A 20173-nucleotide genomic window follows, 5' to 3' on the forward strand; every position below is an offset into this window, starting at 1 on the left:
AAACTCAATTATAAAGTTAATTTGAGACGATTAAAAAACCATGAGACAAACTCAATTACAAATAACCATGAGACAAACTCAATTATAAACTCAATTATAAAGTTAATTTAAGAAGGTTTAATTAATTTAAACCTTAAATAGGAATTTTAGACATTTCGTTAATTTGCCAAATAGGATGTCGAGTGAATATTTATGTGTAGGTATTATATTTAGAGTTACTTTGGTGAGATATTCTTGTGGATGTGTACAGATGATGGATAAGAGTTGGATTGATTTGCCAAATAGGATGTCGAGTGAATACATTAATGGGATTGATGAATTCCTTGTGTTTGCCTACACCAATAGGATTGAAGGTTCGATGATCAGTTGTCCGTGTAGGAAGTGTGAGAATCGATACTATTTTGTACGAGATGGTGTACGGGAGCATCTAATTTTGAATGGTTTTTTTAAAAAATACAAACATTGGATTAATCATGGGGAATCTTACATATCTCTGCATAGTAATCGAGAGAATGAAACATTAGCTAATTTAGACATTGGAGATGATATGATTGGAATGATACAAGGGGCTATGGGAAATCCACATGCCGGTACAAGTGTTGAGGGTGATGAACCACAGGGGCCTGATCCCCGTGCATCTGAACCCCAGCTCGGTCCAAATGCAGAGACTGCAAAGTATTTCAAACTTCTTCAAGATGCACAAAGTGAATTGTATCCGGGTTGTCAGAAGTTCACATCTTTGTCATTCATTGTTCGACTTCTACATTTGAAGGTGCTTAATCAGTGGACGGACAAGTCTGTTGACATGTTGCTTGAGTTATTGAATGAGGCGTTTCCGTTGGGTGTGAAACTCCCGGACTCATATTATAAAGCTCAAAAGGTCACAACAGATTTGGGCTTCACGTATGAGACGTGGGATGCATGTCCCAACAGTTGCATGTTGTTTCGAAACGAGGACGCCAATCTTGATAAATGTGTCATATGTAACAGTTCTAGATGGAAATCAAATGGTGATGGTGGTTCAAATGGTCCTAACACAGGTGGCAAACAAGTAGCTACAAAACAGATGAGGTATTTTCCTTTAAAGTCAAGGTTGCAGAGGTTGTTTATGTCATCCAAGACGGCCAAGTTAATGAGATGGCATGCAGAGGAACGAACTGATGATGGTGTCTTCAGGCATCCTGCGGACTCCCTTGCATGGAAAGATTTTGACCGTCGAAATATTGACTTTAGTAATGATTGCCGAAGTGTAAGGCTTGGCTTAGCATCTGATGGTTTTAACCCATTCAGGACGATGAACATAGTTCATAGCACTTGGCCTGTTGTGCTCATTCCATACAACTTGCCGCCATGGATGTGCATGAAGCAACCATTTCTAATTTTATCGGTGCTTATTGACGGCCCGAAAGGACCTGGTGACAAGATTGATGTTTATATGCAACCGTTGATTGAGGAGTTGAAAGAACTATGGAATGAGGGTGTGTCAACATTTGATGCATCAACAAATCAAATGTTTCAAATGCATGCAGCTTTACTGTGGACAATTAGTGATTTTCCTGCATACGCAAACTTGTCAGGATGGAGCACTAAAGGAGAATATGCATGTCCTTGTTGCAATAAGGAAACTACATCGTGTTGGTTGAAGCATAGTAGGAAACAATCATACTTGGGTCATCGCAGATTTTTACCTACTGGCCATAAATTCCGGAAGGATAAAGTATCATTTGATGGTAGTCGGGAAGTCAGACTCAAACCAAAATTGTTGTCTGGAACTGAGATGTTGCTACAATTAGAATCTGAGGGTATTTTAACCCAATACAATAGGGATGACCTTAAGGAGAGGCATAGGAGACAGGTAGAGAAGGAGAAAGCTGGACATCGCACCCATAGTTGGAAGAAAAAGAGTATCTTTTATGAATTGCCATATTGGGAGCACAATCTAATAAGACACAACCTCGATGTGATGCATATAGAGAAGAATGTTTGTGACAATGTGTTGTGGACAATATTAGGGGTTGCAGGAAAATCGAAGGATGGTGTTAATGCTCGGCGTGATTTACAAGATATGAATATTAGAAAACCCCTACATTTGCAGTTAAGAGGGTCGAATAAAGCCTATTTACCACCAGCACAATTCACGATGACCAAGGATGAGAAAGATTTGTTCTTGAAAGTGTTGAAGGAAGTAAGAGTTCCCGACGGGTATTCATCCAATATATCACGTCGTGTGCGCTTACATGATAGAAGCATTGGGGGTCTTAAGAGCCACGATAGTCATATTCTGATGCAACAACTTATTCCATTGGCTATTCGCAGATCGTTACCGAAGAATGTAATTGAACCCTTGATTGAATTGAGCAATTTCTTTAGACAATTGTGTTCGAAAGTGAATCGTGCGACAGATTTGCAATATATTAAAGATCGTATCGCTGTAACACTTTGTCATCTAGAGAAAATATTTCCTCCGAGTTTTTTTGATATAATGGAGCACTTGCCTATACATCTAGCTGATGAAGCGTTATTGGGTGGAGCGATTCAGTTTCGATGGATGTATCCAATTGAGAGGTATCTTCTTACTTTGAAGCAATACGTGCGTAATAGAGCTCGTCCTGAAGGATCAATTGCTAAAGGATATCTTATGGAAGAATGCATGAATTTTTGTGCACAATATCTCAGTGATGTGGAAACCAAATCTAGTCGACCCGTGAGGAACTATAGTGGTGCTGATAATTTGGGTCATGCTACTGGTGAAAACACAAGCTTTTATCTTGATAATACTTCTTGGGTACAAGCTCATCGGTACATCTTATGCAATACAAGCGCGATTCAACCATTCATAAAGTAGGTTAAGTCACTCACTCAATATTTTATTATGTTTATTGAATTTTCAACTAAAATTTTTGTATGGCTAAAATTTCAATCTACACAGCAAACACCTTGAAGTACTTAAGCTCAAAATGCCTCGTGTCGACGATCATCAACTTCGGCGTGAACATTTTGAAACTTTTCACATTTGGTTCAAGGAACATGTATGTATTTAACTCTATAGATTCTAGTTACTTAAGTCGATGTACATTTTAAATTTTACATTTCGTGTTAAATAGGTCCAAACTTTGCGAAGGACTACTGATGTCATACTTTCTGAAGAGCTTATTCTATTGGCAAATGGTCCTCATAACCTGGCAAGGAGGTTCAACGGGTATATACTGAATGGGTTTCGGTATCGAGTAAAGGCCATGGATGATCGTCGAGCCACATAAAATTGTGGTGTAGCTTTGAAGGCAGATACCATAAGTTATGCTAGTCGAAAAGACAAGAATCCTCGTCTGGGGTCTGTGTACTATTATGGACAATTGACAGATATTGTTGAGATTCGATATTCCAATGAGAAGAAACATGTGTTGTTTAAGTGTGATTGGATTGACAACATTCACGGAAAGAAAGAAGATGTCTTCAATTTCACGTTGGTGAACTTCAATCATTTGTTGTACCGAGATGATCGAATTACCAATGAACCTTTCATCTTGGCGTCCCAAGCAGAGCAAGTTTGGTATGTTGCAGACCCGTTACAACCAGACTGGCAAGTCGTGGTGAAGATGTCTTAAAGAGGTTTATTTGATATGAGTTCAACTGATCCACAAATCGAGCCATACATGAGCCAACAATTGGAAGAAAATATAATGCTTCGTGATGAAGAAGTTGGTTGGGTGAGGGAAGCCGCAGAAGGGGAAACAGTTGATGTTCAAATAGGCTGATATGTAATCAACATTAGTAATTCAATTAAGGCCAAGGTTGTAGTTAATCATCAATTTCTTAATTTACTTTGTCTTTGTAATTGTATTAGTTCAAATCATGTCATATTATAGTTGATGACAAACCATTGTCTATGTTTCTAATGTCAATTAATGCTATATTGCTTGAAGATTATTATGGGAAGGAAGAGGAAGCCTGATCATCCCCGGCGCATGATGTCTGATGTGCTACATAACAGGACATCAGTAGCACCACCATTAGAGGAGGCATCACATCGGCCAGCATCGGAGGGGCCATTAGTGCCACCAGCATCTGAGGGGCCATTACCACCGTATCGACCACCATCAGTGGCACCACAGCAGCTACCATGTACTCGGCCTCCACACCTACCATCGGTGCGTCCACCATCAATGGCACCACAGCAGCTATCATCATCAGCTTATGAGCCATCCGCAGGTATTTAAATTTGCTTTGAGTTGCATGGAAATTATTTACACATACATTTATTTATGCTCATTATATATAACTTGTTTATTCTCATTGTATTTTGCAGACCCTTCGACTTCTTCACAGCCCACATCAGGTTTATTTGATATGATTTGTATTCACATTATTTAAATTTGCATTTGGTTGTTACCATTGCATATTGTTTATTATTATTGTATATCGCAGGTCATGTTAGTTCTTCATCGACCTCGACTAGGCGTGGTAGAGGATGTGCCAAGGGCATTAAAGAGTGGGGTACTGGTAAAAAGCTGCACATACAATTTGATGGAAATTACTGCCCAATAGGGGATAACGTGGCCAAGTTAACTACTCAACTTGGCATTATTGTCCGGAATGGTAACATTGTTCCTCTTACTTTTGTTGACTGGAACAGTGTACCTGATGATATTGTTGATGCTATATGGAAGGATGTGAAGGTAAAAGTATATTTTTGTCCACTAATTCGAATTCCAAATTTGTATTATACTTAGCCTTAAACTTTGTGTTTTATAGGACAATTTGAATATATGTCCAGAGGAGTACAAGCCAATCTGCATGAAAAACTGCAACAGCATATGGAAGGATCACAAGAACAAGCTTAAGGCTAAGTATTTCAAGCCTAGAAGCTCTGATCCTAATCTGAAGGATGATGTTCCTATGAACGTTGTGCCAAGCCAGTGGGAACAACTTGTAGAGTATTGGCGTACTTCCGATGCTGAGGTATACAATTACGTTATATTTATGATATGTAAACATACAAATCATATTTACATACTTACATTTGTTGAACTTGTTATAGAAAATTGCAAGTAGGAACGCTAAAAATCGGCGAGCTCACGGCATAGCTCATACCACAGGGCGTACTACTTTCTCTCAGATACGGCATGAGGTTTACATTTTATTGTTTTATTTTTCTATATAAATAAACATTGTATATTTGCAAATTATTTGGATTCTAATTTTCATATTTCTAAAAAAAAATTTAGATGACCAGTAAGGGGGAGTCTACTGATAAGATGAATGTTTGGCTTATGACACGTAGAGTAGATGACCCAGAGGTTATCCAGACCTTGGTAGTTTCCAAACACCTTTGATTGTATTTAAAGTTTATTTTTTGTGTGTCAACCATCTTAATTTCGCGTATACTTGTGTGTCTTATTCAATACAGGATGAGTTTAATCGTCAACTCTCTATGCTACCTGAGGATGGTCGGACTTTGGAGGCTAGGAATGCCATTTTCCATGAGTTGATAGGTCATGACAGACATGGATATTGTCGCACATACGGGAGAATCGTGCCTCGGAGAGTGGTGTATAAGGATGGTGCTGGGCCATCACAGTCAACACCCCATCCATCGACTATTGATCAGATCACGCAGCAGGTTCGTGCTGAGCTAAGGGATGAGTTGAGGGAGGAGCTGCGAGCAGAGTTCTCTACACATTTGCAGCAGATGAGAGCTGAGATGATGGCCCTTGTGTCACAGGGGGCGAGTGTGGATCCCAACAGACAGGTTCCATATAAACATCACAATTGTTTGATAGTTCAATTTTCACTCAAGATTATGTATGAAATTCGAATATGATTAACACATTATGCACTGACTAACATAGGTTCCTGATGCATCGAGTGGCCACCGAGCATTTAGGGAATCTGCAGAAGACGAGAATCCATATACACCACCACCAGAAGATCAGGTATAAAATTTATCTTTGCATTCTAAGCTAAAATACATCTTTGTGTTTAAGAAACTTGAATTCGAGGCGTTAACGCCCCAAAATCAGCAAACGGCGTCGGTTTATGACAAAACTTGGCACACACGACCGCCTAGGCACGAGAGACTTGTGGGAGAAGACGGGGCTCGAATCGGGTTCCCGGTTTGGGAGTTAGAGTCGGATTTCACTTTAGGCAAACAACTTCCTTAAGAAACTTGAATTCGAGGCGTTAATGCCCCAAAATCAGCAAACGGCGTCGGTTTATGACAAAACTTGGCACACACGACCGCCTAGGCACGAGAGACTTGTGGGAGAAGACGGGGCTCGAATCGGGTTCCCGGTTTGGGAGTTAGAGTCGGATTTCACTTTAGGCAAACAACTTCCTTAAGAAACTTGAATTTGAGGAGTTAACGCCCCAAAATCACCAAACGGCGTCGGTTTAGCACGAAACTTGGCACACACGACCGCCTAGGCACGAGAGACTTGTGGGAGAAGACGGGGCTCGAATCGGGTTCCCGGTTTGGGAGTTAGAGTCGGATTTCACTTTAGGCAAACAACTTCCTTAAGAAACTTGAATTGGAGGAGTTAGCGCCCCAAAATCACCAAACGGCGTCGGTTTAGCACGAAACTTGGCACACACGACCGCCTAGGCACGAGAGACTTGTGGGAGAAGACGGGGCTCGAATCGGGTTCCCGGTTTGGGAGTTAGAGTCGGATTTCACTTTAGGCAAACAACTTCCTTAAGAAACTTGAATTGGAGGAGTTAGCGCCCCAAAATCACCAAACGGCGTCGGTTTAGCATGAAACTTGGCACACACGACCGCCTAGGCACGAGAGACTTGTGGGAGAAGACGGGGCTCGAATCGGGTTCCCGGTTTGGGAGTTAGAGTCGGATTTCACTTTAGGCAAACAACTTCCTTAAGAAACTTGAATTTGAGGAGTAAACGCCCCAAAATCACCAAACGGCGTCGGTTTAGCACGAAACTTGGCACACACGATCGCCTAGGCACGAGAGACTTGTGGGAGAAGACGGGGCTCGAATCGGGTTCCCGGTTTGGGAGTTAGAGTCGGATTTCACTTTAGGCAAACAACTTCCTTAAGAAACTTGAATTTGAGGAGTTAACGCCCCAAAATCACCAAACGGCGTCGGTTTAGCACGAAACTTGGCACACACGACCGCCTAGGCACGAGAGACTTGTGGGAGAAGACGGGGCTCGAATCGGGTTCCCGGTTTGGGAGTTAGAGTCGGATTTCACTTTAGGCAAACTACTTCTTTAAGAAACTTGAATTCGAGGCGTTAACGCCCCAAAATCACCAAACGGCGTCGGTTTAGCACGAAACTTGGCACACACGACCACCTAGGCAAGAGAGACTTGTGGGAGAAGACGGGGCTTGAATCGGATTCCCGGTTTGGGAGTTAGAGTCGGATTTCACTTTAGGCAAACAACTTCCTTAAGAAACTTGAATTTGAGGAGTTAACGCCCCAAAATCACCAAACGGCGTCGGTTTAGCACGAAACTTGGCACACACGACCGCCTAGGCATGAGAGACTTGTGGGAGAAGACGGGGCTCGAATCGGGTTCCCGGTTTGGGAGTTAGAGTCGGATTTCACTTTAGGCAAACTACTTCTTTAAGAAACTTGAATTCGAGGCGTTAACGCCCCAAAATCACCAAACGGCGTCGGTTTAGCACGAAACTTGGCACACACGACCGCCTAGGCACGAGAGACTTGTGGGAGAAGACGGGGCTCGAATCGGGTTCCCGGTTTGGGAGTTAGAGTCGGATTTCACTTTAGGCAAACAACTTCCTTAAGAAACTTGAATTGGAGGAGTTAACGCCCCAAAATCACCAAACGGTGTCGGTTTAGCACGAAACTTGGCACACACGACCGCCTAGGCACGAGAGACTTGTGGGAGAAGACGGGGCTCGAATCGGGTTCCCGATTTGGGAGTTAGAGTTGGATTTCACTTTAGGCAAACTACTTCCTTAAGAAACTTGAATTCGAGGCGTTAACGCCCCAAAATCACCAAACGGCGTCGGTTTAGCACGAAACTTGGCACACACGACCGCCTAGGCACGAGAGACTTGTGAAAGAAGACGGTGCTCGAATCGGGTTCCCGGTTTGGGAGTTAGAGTCGGATTTCACTTTAGGCAAACAACTTCCTTAAGAAACTTGAATTTGAGGAGTTGACGCCCCAAAATCACCAAACGGCGTCGGTTTAGCACGAAACTTGGCACACACGACCGCCTAGGCACGAGAGACTTGTGGGAGAAGACGGGGCTCGAATCGGGTTCCCGGTTTGGGAGTTAGAGTCGGATTTCACTTTAGGCAAACTACTTCTTTAAGAAACTTGAATTCGAGGCGTTAACGCCCCAAAATCACCAAACGGCGTCGGTTTAGCACGAAACTTGGCACACACGACCGCCTAGGCACGAGAGACTTGTGAGAGAAGACGGGGCTCGAATCGGGTTCCCGGTTTGGGAGTTAGAGTCGGATTTCACTTTAGGCAAACAACTTCCTTAAGAAACTTGAATTTGAGGAGTTAACGCCCCAAAATCACCAAACGGCGTCGGTTTAGCACGAAACTTGGCACACACGACCGCCTAGGCACGAGAGACTTGTGGGAGAAGACGGGGCTCGAATCGGGTTCCCGGTTTGGGAGTTAGAGTCGGATTTCACTTTAGGCAAACTACTTCTTTAAGAAACTTGAATTCGAGGCGTTAACGCCCCAAAATCACCAAACGGCGTCGGTTTAGCACGAAACTTGGCACACACGTCCGCCTAGGCACGAGAGACTTGTGGGAGAAGACGGGGCTCGAATCGGGTTCCCGGTTTGGGAGTTAGAGCCAGATTTCGGTCCAGTCAAAATTATTTACTAAACTATCTTTCTAATTATCTAGTAGTCAATTTTTTTTATATTTTTCTATAATTAAAATATTAACACATTATATGGTTTTTAATTATTTTTATCTTGTTTTTTTCAGATATTTCCTGAGTAGCAGTTGGCTTTTTCTGGAATGCGGGCGTATCAAGATTATGACTAATTTTTGTTTTTGTAACCCACGAACGAATGAAGACGAAAACTTTTGATTTTGATTTGATTTTGATTTATGTTATTTAAATTTGGGAGCAACATTATGTATGTATTATGCGACGTTATGTAGTGGCATAATTTTTATTGTTCTGAATTTTTATTTATGTATTGCTATGAATTGAACAATATTATTAATTTTCATTATTTGTCAATTTTAGTTTATGTACGTATTTATATTATTCTGTAATTTTTTAATTTTTTATACTTATTTTTTATCTAATACAGGTTATTTTAATTTTTTTAATAATTTATCGGCAGGGTTTTTTTTTTTTTTTTTTTTTTGAGACGGGAGAAGAACCCGTCGCAAAAACCATTAATAGGCTTTTGCGACGGTACCAACACAGTCGCAAAAGCTGGCTTATTGAATGTACAGGACACCTTTAGCGACGGTAAACCGTGCCGTCGCCAATACTTATAGATGCCAGAGCCTTTAACGACGGTAATGTTCCCGTCTCAAAAACTCACTTTTAGCGACGGAAATTACGTGCCGTCGCGAAAAGTGATTTTCCCACCATTATTTGCGACGGGAAAAATGCCGTCGCAAAAAACTTGGCTTACCGTCGCAGAAACTAATGGCGACGGTACTTACCGTCGCGAAAGGTCTTTTGCAACCCCGTCTGTCGCGACCCCCCCTTACCGTCGCAAAAAGCCACATTACCGTCGCAAAAGACATTAGCGACGGCTTTCGGGGCATTTGCGACGGCCGTGTACCGTCGCAAAAAACAAATTTTTTTGTAGTGAAAGCTAAACCAAACATATCCTTGATTTTTCCTTTTCAGATATCGGGGGATCTGCTTCACTTCATTTGCATCCCCAACCATGTATTTTGATTCACAAGATGGTTAGGCCACTAAAAGATAAATAAGTTAAAAAATTAATAATATAAAATGTCATATTCAAATCATAACTATTTTATTTTTTCTCTCACAAAATTATAAAAAAGTAAAAAATTCATCCCAAATGAATTTTTTCTAACCATGCTAAGATAACTAAAAAATTAAAAAGTGGGCTAAAAAAGTTATTTCCAAACAAACCAAAACTAGAAATTTTCAACCCAAAAAAATATATATGTAATTCACTAACTTTATTAGGTTTTTTTATACAATTTGATTTATTTTTCTTTATTAGACTTAAAATTAATTTTTTTTTTAATTGTCTAGCTTATATAGACTTCAAATTAAAATATTCATTAAAAATAAATATAAATTAAAAAATAAGTCAATATATAAGTTGAAATAACTGTTTGGTTGAAAACATGAATTCACAAACACAACATAATTTTTGAGAAATAAAATACAAATCACATGAGTTTAGTAAAAATTCCGTTGGGCTAAGCTTGTATCTAGTCCGCTATGTGGATTGGACTGGCCCAGTCCAGACCAATGAGCTCATTACTGATTCTATTTTTTATTTTAATAATCTGATAGGTTAATTTCTTAGGATTCCAAATGTAAATCATCAATTAATCTGATTTTTCAGTCACTTAATATTTGTCTTAAAAAAGTAAATATAAATTTAAAAATACAACATTCATTTAAGGTTAAATTACACTAATGGTCCCTATAATTTAGAACTTGTGTTATTTTGGTCTCTGACTTTTCAATTGTGACATATTTGACCCTAAATTTTGAATCTTGTTCCAAATAAGGACAATTGTAGATACTATTGGATTTTTCAAGGGCAAGAGCGTCAATTTGATAAAATATAAAATAATTTGACAAAAATAAATGTCAAAAAATTATTTTGAATTTTTAAAAATTATATATAGCTACTAAAGATAAAATTATATAAAATTGATAAATCTTTTAGACATTTTTTTTTTTTACCAAATTAATTTTTATTATATATTTGGATGATGATCATGTAAAATTAATTTTTATCAATTTTACATAATTTTATTTTTGGTGAGTAGAAATAATTTTTAAAATATTTTTTTGACATTTATTTTTGTCAAATTAGTTTATATTTTATCAAATTGACGATTTTGTCTTTGAAATTAAGCAATGGTATGTTCAATTGTCCTTATTTGGAACAAGATTCAAAATTCATGATCAAATGTGTCATAATTGAAAAGTCAAGGACTAAAATGATATAAGAATAATGTTTGAGGGCCCGAAATTAGGGGCTCGAATTTGACTCAAAACCCAAAACGACATCGTTTTTGGTTTTTTTTTTTTTTTCTTCCTTTTCTTTTCTTTCTTTTCTTTCTTCTTCTTCGTTGAGTTGAACAGAGGCGAGAGAGAGAACACAGAGGCGAAAGCGAGAACTCAGGTCGTCGTCGTCGCAGCTCGTCGGCCTCCCAGCTCGTCGGCCGATCTCGCAACTCGTCCCTCGTCCCTCGTCAGCATCGCAGCCCCGCCTCCACCTCTGCCTCCGCCCGCCGCCGCCTCCGCCTCCACCTTCGCCCGATTTTGTTAGCCCCTCCAGTCGAGTTCTTCTTCTCCTTCTTCTCCTGCTCCTTCTCCTCCTTCTTCCCCCTAATTTCGAGCCAAATTCGAGTCTCTATATTCGAGCTCTGTAGCATTACTGAATGATACAAATACCAAACTATAGAGACTATTAGTATAATTTGCCCTTCATTTAATTATGAACCCACAAAATTCTAAAAAATTAACTGATCAAAACGAGACCCAAATGAACTGAAGCTATTTTCAATTGTTTTCTAGCTATAGTAATGCTAGGAATTCTAAAAAAATATAGAACAATAAAAAATTTACACAATATTCATATAAATATAAAACTCACACTGTTTTAGGAAGTTGATGGAAAGTTAACTTTTGACTTTTTATCAAGTTTTTTAGCCTTTTGGAAAGTGACTTTTTGCTTTTTAGTTTAATATTTATTTATGGTGTCAATTCAAATTAAAATGACCAAAATATCCTTGCCCAACATAAAAAATTTATTTTTTTATTTTTTTGTCATAGGTCCTAATTTGTAATTTTACACTTACGTTTTTGGTCCTTCCCAAACCAATTTTATTGCGTTTTTGGCCACTTACATTTTGGAAAATGATCAAAAACGTGACTTTTTATGAAAGTTCCCAAAACGGCACTATGAGACTTAAATATTATATAAAATATTTAATATATGTTTTTGAGACCTCTAACATATTTATTTGGGTCATGTCAAACCCCTCACTTCTCCCAAAATAATATTTGTTTTCACTTTTCAAAAAATATTTTTCAGAAAATTCTACTTTTTTATTTTTTGTGTTTTTTTATTTTTACTGAATTTTTTTAATATTTTAAGCAATTTTTTTACTTTTTAGACACACCTAACATAAATACACTTAAAAAGTAAAAAAACTGTAAAAAAAATCTTTTAAAAATTCACTAAATACCAAAAATATAAGAATTCAGTACATTTTGTATATTTTTATGTATTTATTAATTTTTTAAAATATTTTTTTTACAAATTTTTTACTTTTTAGATACATCTAAGTAAGGTGTATCTAAAAAAATAAAAAAAATGTTTAAAATTTAAAAAATATTCCATAAAAACAAAAAAAATACGAAAATCAAAAAGGTCAATTTTTAAAAAATTTAATCTAAAAAACTCAAATCAAACACGCTAGTGTTACGTTCACATAATTTATTCCTTTCATAATCTCCGTAATGAGATAACAAAGCAAAACGTATATAACGAGAGTTTTAAAAAAATATTTAATTGTTGATCAATTTTTTAAAATTTTCTTACCAAGTCATTTAGGGGAATTTAAGAGAAAAAATTGTGGATGAATATTTTTTAAACAAAATTAATAAAAAAAACAAAACAAAATAAAGAATATTTTTTTGGGTGATATTGTTTTGAAGTTTGAAATACAACCAAAACCAAGTATGCCTGTATCCAATGCATTAGGGGTAGGGGCGGGTCGGTTGCGGCCATGTAACCTCCAATCCGCCATCCGTCAGCTAGATTGGCGGATTGGAGAAAATCAATCCGCATCCGTCCGCCAATCCGGCGGATGTGGATTGAGCGGTTTGGTGGTTTGGCGGTTTGGCGGATGAATGCGAATCAGTTTGGTGGTTTAAAATTTTATAAATTTTCAACATAATTCAACTTGTGCAATTCCTCAAAAAAAGAAGAAGAAAGTTTTACAGTCAATGACTTAAAAAAATATTATAATCACTGCATGTTTCATCCAAAGTAAGAAAGTTTGAAGTTTTAGAATATCGCAATCACTGCATGTCTTCATCCACATACTATAATCACAGCATGCCTCATCCACATAAAATATTACAATATGTGATTTTTAAAATATAAAAAACAATTTAAACCATCAAAACCATGAACAAAACAATAGTAGAGATTGCATGTCTCTGTATTGTTACATCTATATCTGTTTTTGAAAACAAAAACCAACCAGTAAATATCATATTTTCTATTTATTATTTTTAGAGATAGATTTAAAAATCAAAAAATATAAATAAATAATACATTTATTTTTTTCAATTCAAAAACATATTCAAGTTGAAATTTTTTTTAACAAAATATTTAAATTCTTTTTTAATTGAAAATACAAACAGAATATTTAAATAAATTGAAAGCACACAGTCTTATAAGTTACTAGAGTGCTCGCGGTTTGGCGGTTCGTTGTGGCCAAAAGAATCTCAAATCAGCCATCCGTCTACCAGATTGGAGAAAATCAATTGGCAACCGTCCACTCGTCAACACGCATCCTTTCAAAATGCGACGAATGAGTTCGATTCGATCAATTTTAACAGATCAATATATCCGCTACTCACCCCTACAATGCATTATTTTAGCCACTACAAGTTTGCTTGCAGACTTGACTGCCATTTTCAGATCATCAAGCAAACACAGAAAGCAGAAAGCACTACAATATAAGAATTGCATTAGGTAAAAAAAAAATGCTACCAAGAAAAAAAAATTAAAAATTAAAAAAATGGCAGAGCATGAAATTTTTATTTTTTTTTTTTTGTTAACTGTAAAAGTTGGAATAGTAACTTTTTTTTTTTTTTAATCTAGTCAAAGACGGCCCATTTACACCAAAATTCAAAAAAAATATATTTTTTATGATCTGATTACAAAAGTTGAATTTTGAATGATTATTTGAAGATTTGAGAAGACAGTTATAGATAATTTTTTTGTGAAAAAAAAAATTATAATTTAAAAAATAAATTATAAACCACTTTTCAAAATAAACCTCACTACAATACAATCTTAAGATTAGCAGGGCATAATATTAATTTATCCGTACACAGAGAAACAGAGGTCACAGAGAAAAAACAGAGGAAATCAAAATAGATCAGATCATACATTTGACAACACGCTATCTATATCAAAAAAAAAATTTCACTATCAGAGGACGCTTTGGCCCGTGACTAGTTTCAAAAAGGGCAAATTACAAACACCCCCCTTGAGGTTTGATGAAAATACAGATTCCCCCCTGAGGTTTGAGAAATTACATCCCACCCCCTGAGGTTTATATTTTCATAACAAATTGCCCCCTGAGGTTTTTATTTTCATACAGATTCCCCCCTAATTTCTCCTAATTTGTTATGAAAATTTGACTCTCAGGGGGCAATTTGTAATTTCTCAAACCTCAGGGGGGAATCTGTATTTTTACCAAATTTTGAGGGGGGTGTTTGTAATTTGCCCTTTCAAAAACTATCATCCCAAAGTTTTCCCAGAAAACCCACTTTCAGAGAGCAGTCAATTTCCCGCACTTTTCGCTTTCATAGTTTTCCCATACCCCGAAAAAGTAGTTGCCCAAAATCAGAGTAACCAAACAAAAGATAAAAGATAAATATGAAATGAACCTCCCCACAATTCTTCTCTTTCACACCCAGACACAACACACAAACTTCTTTTTCTCTCTCTCTCTCTCTCTCTCGGATAAAGCAAACATGCATACTCTCTGGCATCGACGTCGTTTGGAAAGTAAAAATTCGGAGTTTTTTTTAAATTATTTTAATCATAAAAAATAAAATAATTTTTTTTAATTTAATAAGATAAAATATCATATCTAATTCATAATCATTACATTCATATTCTCACAAAAAAAAAATTAAAAAAATCAAAAAAAAATCTTCACAAACGAGACTTTTTAATCCCCAGACTAAAACAATTAAAAAAACCAAAAAATAAAAAAATTAACTCAATTCCCAAACCAACCGTGCAAAGTGTATTAGCCTCCGTTTAAAAAATGGGTTTACTTTTTGATTTTTTTGACTATTTTAACGTGGATTAAAAAACTTTGTTTAAAAAATTTTTTTGACTTTTTGATTTTTTTAACTTTCTTTTTATAAGAGAAGAGTATAATGATTATAAATTAGATATGATATTTTATTTGTTAGAGTTAAAATAATCTATTTTGTCTGTTGTGACTAAAATAACCTTAAACCTCCTTGCCAAACGGAGCCTTCAGCTGGTATTTGATAATTACTTTTTTTTTATGTTAGCCTCCGTTTGGGAAGTGGGTTGACTTTTTGACTTTTTGACTTTTTTGGCTATTTTAACCTGGGCTTAAAAGCTTAATTTGAGAAAGGCTTTATGACTTTTTGAATTTTTTTGTGAAAGAAGAATGTAATGATTATGAGTTAGATGTAATATTTTGTTTGTTATGACTAAAATAACTTATTTTATTTTTTATAACTAAGCCTCCGTTTGGGAAGTGGATTAGCTTTTTGGCTTTTTTGACTATTTTAGCCTGGGTTAAAAAGCTTGGTTTGGGAAGGACTTTTTAGCTTTTTGACTTTTTTTGTGAGAGAAGAATGTAATGATTATAGGTTGGATGTGATATTTTGTTTGTTATGACTAAAATAACTTATTTTATTTTTTGTGGTTAAAATAGCCAAAAAAACCTGAAAAAACTCTTGCCAAACACAGGCTAAAATAACTAAAAAAACCTGCAAACCCACTTGTCAAACACACGGGCTTACTTTTCTTCTTTTTATAGTGATTTGAAATAAAAATAAATAAATAAAAGTCACTTTTAGATCTTACTTCTAGACTACAAGGCTCTTTAAAAACGTAAAAATAAATGAAATAAATCCCCTAAAAACTAAAAAATAATGAATTTTTTTTCTTATTTTACTTTTTTTTAAAATATTTATTAAATTTTACACAAAACACCAACACCACTAACATCTTACCGCGTTTAAATAAAAATTAGCCCAACTCATTTTTATGATTCGAATGTAATTGAATAAAATTAGCCCAGCTCCTATGATTCGGAATTGTTTTCATAGGGGCTCACCAATGTGTCTTGAGGTATAACTTCGTGGGGCTCACTAACAATGAACAATTTTTGAAAAAAAATTCAAAAATAAAACACCAAAGACTACCAAACAAAAGCAAAAGTCTTGTGGTGGTACCACAAGACTAAAATGTATGAACAAAGTGCAAGCAAAGTTACACAGCTTTTCTTCTATATTAAGCAAACACCATTTTTATACATAATACTAGTACTATTATCGAGTAGATATAACAAGTCCACAAACATGAACTATAAATCCTCAACAAAAAGACCAACAAAGCAAAAGTTGTAAAAAAAAAAAAAAAACAAAGCAAAAACAGTCACTTCATTTAATTAAGCTAAGGCGGCTGTGGATTTCCGGACTACATATCGGTAGGCAGCAACTTTTCTTTTCCGGGAGGCAGTGTTATCAACAGAAAACACCATTTTGCCTGCTTCTCGAGCTGTAAATGTGTTGTGAATCGCTTCTTCTGTGGCGGCAATCTTCCTAGACTTCTCAACAGCAATGGTATAGCTCCCTTCGGCAATTGGCACAAACTCGGCACTATAGTCCAAATCCCATCCTCCCACCACAATGTCCCATGTTATTGTTGCACCGGCCTACTTAATCAACCCCAAATTAGACAAGAATGATATATTTCAACAATTAAACTAGTAAGAATTTACCAATTTCGTAATAAAGCATTGTATTTGCAAACACATTAAGCAACATTACATAATTAAACACGTATTAGATGCAACACATGATCAACAGGTATTTTTTGGGAAGACACGATGTCCAAGTCTAACCAACAAAAAAGCTACCTACAAAGAATTTCTTATAAAATGGGCATAATTTGAATGCCCATTTAACCTTGGTGTTGTGGGTCATAGAATAAAATTTTGATTCACACATTTCAACATCCCAACACTATCATTTTTGTACAATTTTCTAAACCCTACACCCTACAACTACACCTAATTTTAGTTCCCATTTGATGGGGACCGAGAGGGCTCTATTGGATAAAAACCTAGCCTTCGACATTTTATACCAAGTTACTGCACTAAGGTTCGAACCCGGCCTAGTTTTAAATAGTAAAAGTTACTAATACCCAAATAAATCAAGGTATTAACTATTAAGTAGCACCATATAAATAACCATGAATGCATCATACAATCAACAATTATTTTCGACAACTTGGCATTTATTCTGTTATATAAAGCACAAACTTAGACACTAGTGAGGTGCCGGCTCAAATTCGAGTTAACACCTAGTAAATTGCCCCTACTTAATCCATCTCCGTCCAATTTCTTTCTTCTTTTCCCTGTGACAGATACAACCTTCTATTTCTCACAGGCAATCGACTTCTAGTAATTATAAAGTCAAGTCAGAGTGAATTCTACACAAAGATGCTCAAGTTAGATGACGAACGGAAAGTAAAGTAATTAGACTTTTAAAAGAGATATTCATAACAAAAAATAATTGCAAATGAACCTCAATGCCCTCAATTTGTATGTTCACTTTCTCCCCCCCTTTTACAGTGAACTCGGAGGCTGGTTTTGGTGGACCGCTCTGCAAATCACTGGGTCGACTCAATCCACCATATTGAACTGGAACATCCTCTGGCCTAATAAACCTGATCGCAGAACAAAACCAAATTCAATTAACTAAACTAACTGACAATCCGAAGAAGAAAACAAAATCCCAAAAACAAAATAACGAAGAAACAATTGTGTTCATATCAAATGGACCATTTAGAGAATATAAGAACATCTGCCCATTCTTACTCTGTTTTTCATGAAATTTGATGAAAAACAAAACAAAACAAAACAAAAAAAAAAAAACAAAATCCCAAACACCTATATGAGAAAAGAAAGAAAAAACAGCATACACAAATTGCACAGACCCCCCAAAAATAAAAAGGGAAATGTGTTTTCAAAAATGAAAACAGAAAACAAAAACACAACCAAAGAGACATAAAGGGCAATAGTCAACAGACCAGATCTCTAAAGAGTTGTAACAAACAAACAACTCTGTAATGAAGCAATTGAAACATTCATAACTTGATAATATAAATAGAAGATAACAGGCAAACAATGAAACAACATACGAGCATTTATGATTTAACAGATCACATTAAAAACCCAAATCAGGAACAGAGCTGTACTAACTTGTATAATGTCTCTGCAGCATTCCCTTCCTTAGAGATCACGAACTTGCTCTTAGTTCGTTGAGTCAGGAACGGACTGAACATTGAATACAACACACTGAAGTACCATGGTACATTGATGAATATCTGTACAAACCCAGAAAATAAAAGCATCAAAATCCAAAAACCCAGTTTCAAAACACAGAAAATACTTTTCAAATTGTGATTTTTACCTTACAAGCGACCATTTAATGGTAATACTCACCCACACACAAAAACCCAGAAACAAAACCATCAAAATTCAAAAAACCAGTTTTGGAAACACACAAAACAATTTCAAAAATGTGATTTTTACCTTACGGGCGACCATTTGATGGTAATACATACCCACAAAAAATGAAAAAGAAAAAGAAAAAGAAAAAACAGAAAACAAAACCATCAAAATCCAAAAACCCAGTATGAAAAACGCAGAAAACACTTCTAAAAATGTGATTTTTACCTTACGAGCGACCATTTCAGGGTAATTATCTTGAAACAGAGAGAGAATGTGATTGGAAGCAACTCTGAGCTCTCTTTTAGGCATGTCTTTAAGATCAGTGACTTGAATAATCGAGTTAATCCCACCAGGTTTGAAATGCAGAAGCTTAATCCCTCTTTCAAGAACTTGAACCCTCCATCGAAGAAACTTCTGGAGCTTCTCATCGTCCCCAAATATCCTGTCATACATGTCCTTATCTTTGAAAACCCCATAAGCATTGTAACAAACTGGGTGTCCTTCTCTGTCAAAACCGTGCATATAAGCCACAACACCTTCAAGCTCTTTGAACCCCAAATCTTCGTCTAAAATGGTGTCAGCTTCGAAGTCTTTTCGCCATTGGAGGCACTTGATAAGCATTTGGAGCGAGTCAGTGACTCGGAAGTCCCTGGCTCGGAGAAATTTGAGGAGAATCACATCTGATTTGTCGTCATTGGAGAGGAGAGAGATGGCCCACATGGAGTCTGGACCATGAGAAGCCATGAGCTTGTCTTTAAGCTCTTGGAGAGCTTTGCGTTCGGAGGATTTGAGGTGGGAAACAAAATAAGAGTCTTCACGGAACGACGGGGTTCGGAGTGTAGCGGCCTCCATTAGAGAAGTGACGAAGCTTTTCTTGTAGGGAAGTGGTTTTGGGGAGGATTCGGGATTTGGGTCTTGGTGGAGAGTCTGTTGGATTGAGATTGGTGATGAGGATTCCATCAACGGAGGTTTTGTGTGAGACCCAAATGCAATTTCTAGAGAGAGAGAGATGATAAAGTATATATATAAAGGAAAGAGATTTGGTTATTCAGAGAAGCTCCGGTTTCGATTCTCTGAGCGAAATTTACAGAGGTTGGTCGAAGAGAAGGGGCATGGAAAGAGAAAGCGACAAGAAGTGAGAGAGAGAGAGAGAGAGAGAGCATAAATTATTGTGCTTGAGGTGACATGATTAGTGTGAGACTGTTGTGTAGACGCAATACAAGGTGAGTTTTGAACTTTCAAAACCGGCTTTGAGGTGTTTGTTTTTTAACTTTTTAAAATTTTTTTTTTTCTTATTTTACTCTGAGGTTAAAAAATTTTATTTAAAAATAATTATGTATTAAATATAAAATTTATCTTATTAAGTTAAAAAATTTATTTTTTTTTAACTATTTCAACCTAAAAAAAACCTCAAAACAAACTTGCAAAATGGAAGTTTTGAAGCTTTGAAGCGTTAAAAGGTTTTGAAAATTTTGTTCAATGTGAAATTCGTTTTTTCAAGT

At 36.5% G+C, this 20173-nt stretch overlaps 3 protein-coding genes across 3 annotated transcripts; 2 read left to right on the top strand and 1 right to left on the bottom strand.

The window, feature by feature from the left end:
• The first annotated feature begins 1963 nt into the window (after positions 1-1963).
• On the top strand, positions 1964-3250 carry LOC145800257 (uncharacterized). The gene is made up of 2 exons (XM_082889919.1): positions 1964-3029; positions 3105-3250. The coding sequence occupies exon 1, from the start codon at positions 1964-1966 to the stop codon at positions 2843-2845; it is 882 nt and encodes a 293-aa protein (XP_082746045.1). The 3' UTR covers positions 2846-3029; positions 3105-3250.
• Positions 3251-4758: 1508 nt separating this feature from the next.
• Positions 4759-9072, top strand: LOC145801589 (uncharacterized). The gene is made up of 6 exons (XM_082893347.1): positions 4759-4959; positions 5039-5128; positions 5226-5312; positions 5408-5749; positions 5850-5933; positions 8937-9072. The coding sequence occupies exons 1-6, from the start codon at positions 4795-4797 to the stop codon at positions 8949-8951; spliced, it is 783 nt and encodes a 260-aa protein (XP_082749473.1). The 5' UTR covers positions 4759-4794; the 3' UTR covers positions 8952-9072.
• Positions 9073-16403: 7331 nt separating this feature from the next.
• On the bottom strand, positions 16404-19918 carry LOC114281645 (patellin-6). Its single transcript, XM_028224195.2, has 4 exons — positions 18897-19918; positions 18420-18544; positions 17743-17884; positions 16404-16868 (listed from the first exon to the last, which is right to left on the bottom strand). Exons 1-4 carry the CDS (start codon positions 19629-19631, stop codon positions 16602-16604), a joined length of 1269 nt encoding a protein of 422 aa, XP_028079996.2. The 5' UTR covers positions 19632-19918; the 3' UTR covers positions 16404-16601.
• Positions 19919-20173: the final 255 nt, after the last annotated feature.

Source organism: Camellia sinensis, chromosome 10 (assembly GCF_055761805.1).
Source record: "Camellia sinensis isolate YWXY chromosome 10, ASM5576180v1, whole genome shotgun sequence".
In the NCBI taxonomy this organism is placed as follows: domain Eukaryota; kingdom Viridiplantae; phylum Streptophyta; class Magnoliopsida; order Ericales; family Theaceae; genus Camellia; species Camellia sinensis.

What these genes read in the sequence shown, in the direction of transcription:
- LOC114281645 (XM_028224195.2), bottom strand. Translation starts at nt 19,631, where the DNA reads ATGGAATCCTCATCACCAATCTCAATCCAACAGACTCTCCACCAAGAC. An exon ending in CTGAAATGGTCGCTCGTAAG is followed by an intron (nt 18,545 to 18,896) that starts GTAAAAATCACA and finishes GGGTTTGTACAG; the next exon opens with ATATTCATCAATGTACCATG. An exon ending in TACAAATTGAGGGCATTGAG is followed by an intron (nt 16,869 to 17,742) that starts GTTCATTTGCAA and finishes TTGATTAAGTAG; the next exon opens with GCCGGTGCAACAATAACATG.
- LOC145801589 (XM_082893347.1), top strand. Translation starts at nt 4,795, where the DNA reads ATGAAAAACTGCAACAGCATATGGAAGGATCACAAGAACAAGCTTAAG. An exon ending in GGCGTACTTCCGATGCTGAG is followed by an intron (nt 4,960 to 5,038) that starts GTATACAATTAC and finishes AACTTGTTATAG; the next exon opens with AAAATTGCAAGTAGGAACGC. An exon ending in TCTCTCAGATACGGCATGAG is followed by an intron (nt 5,129 to 5,225) that starts GTTTACATTTTA and finishes AAAAAAATTTAG; the next exon opens with ATGACCAGTAAGGGGGAGTC.
- LOC145800257 (XM_082889919.1), top strand. Translation starts at nt 1,964, where the DNA reads ATGCATATAGAGAAGAATGTTTGTGACAATGTGTTGTGGACAATATTA.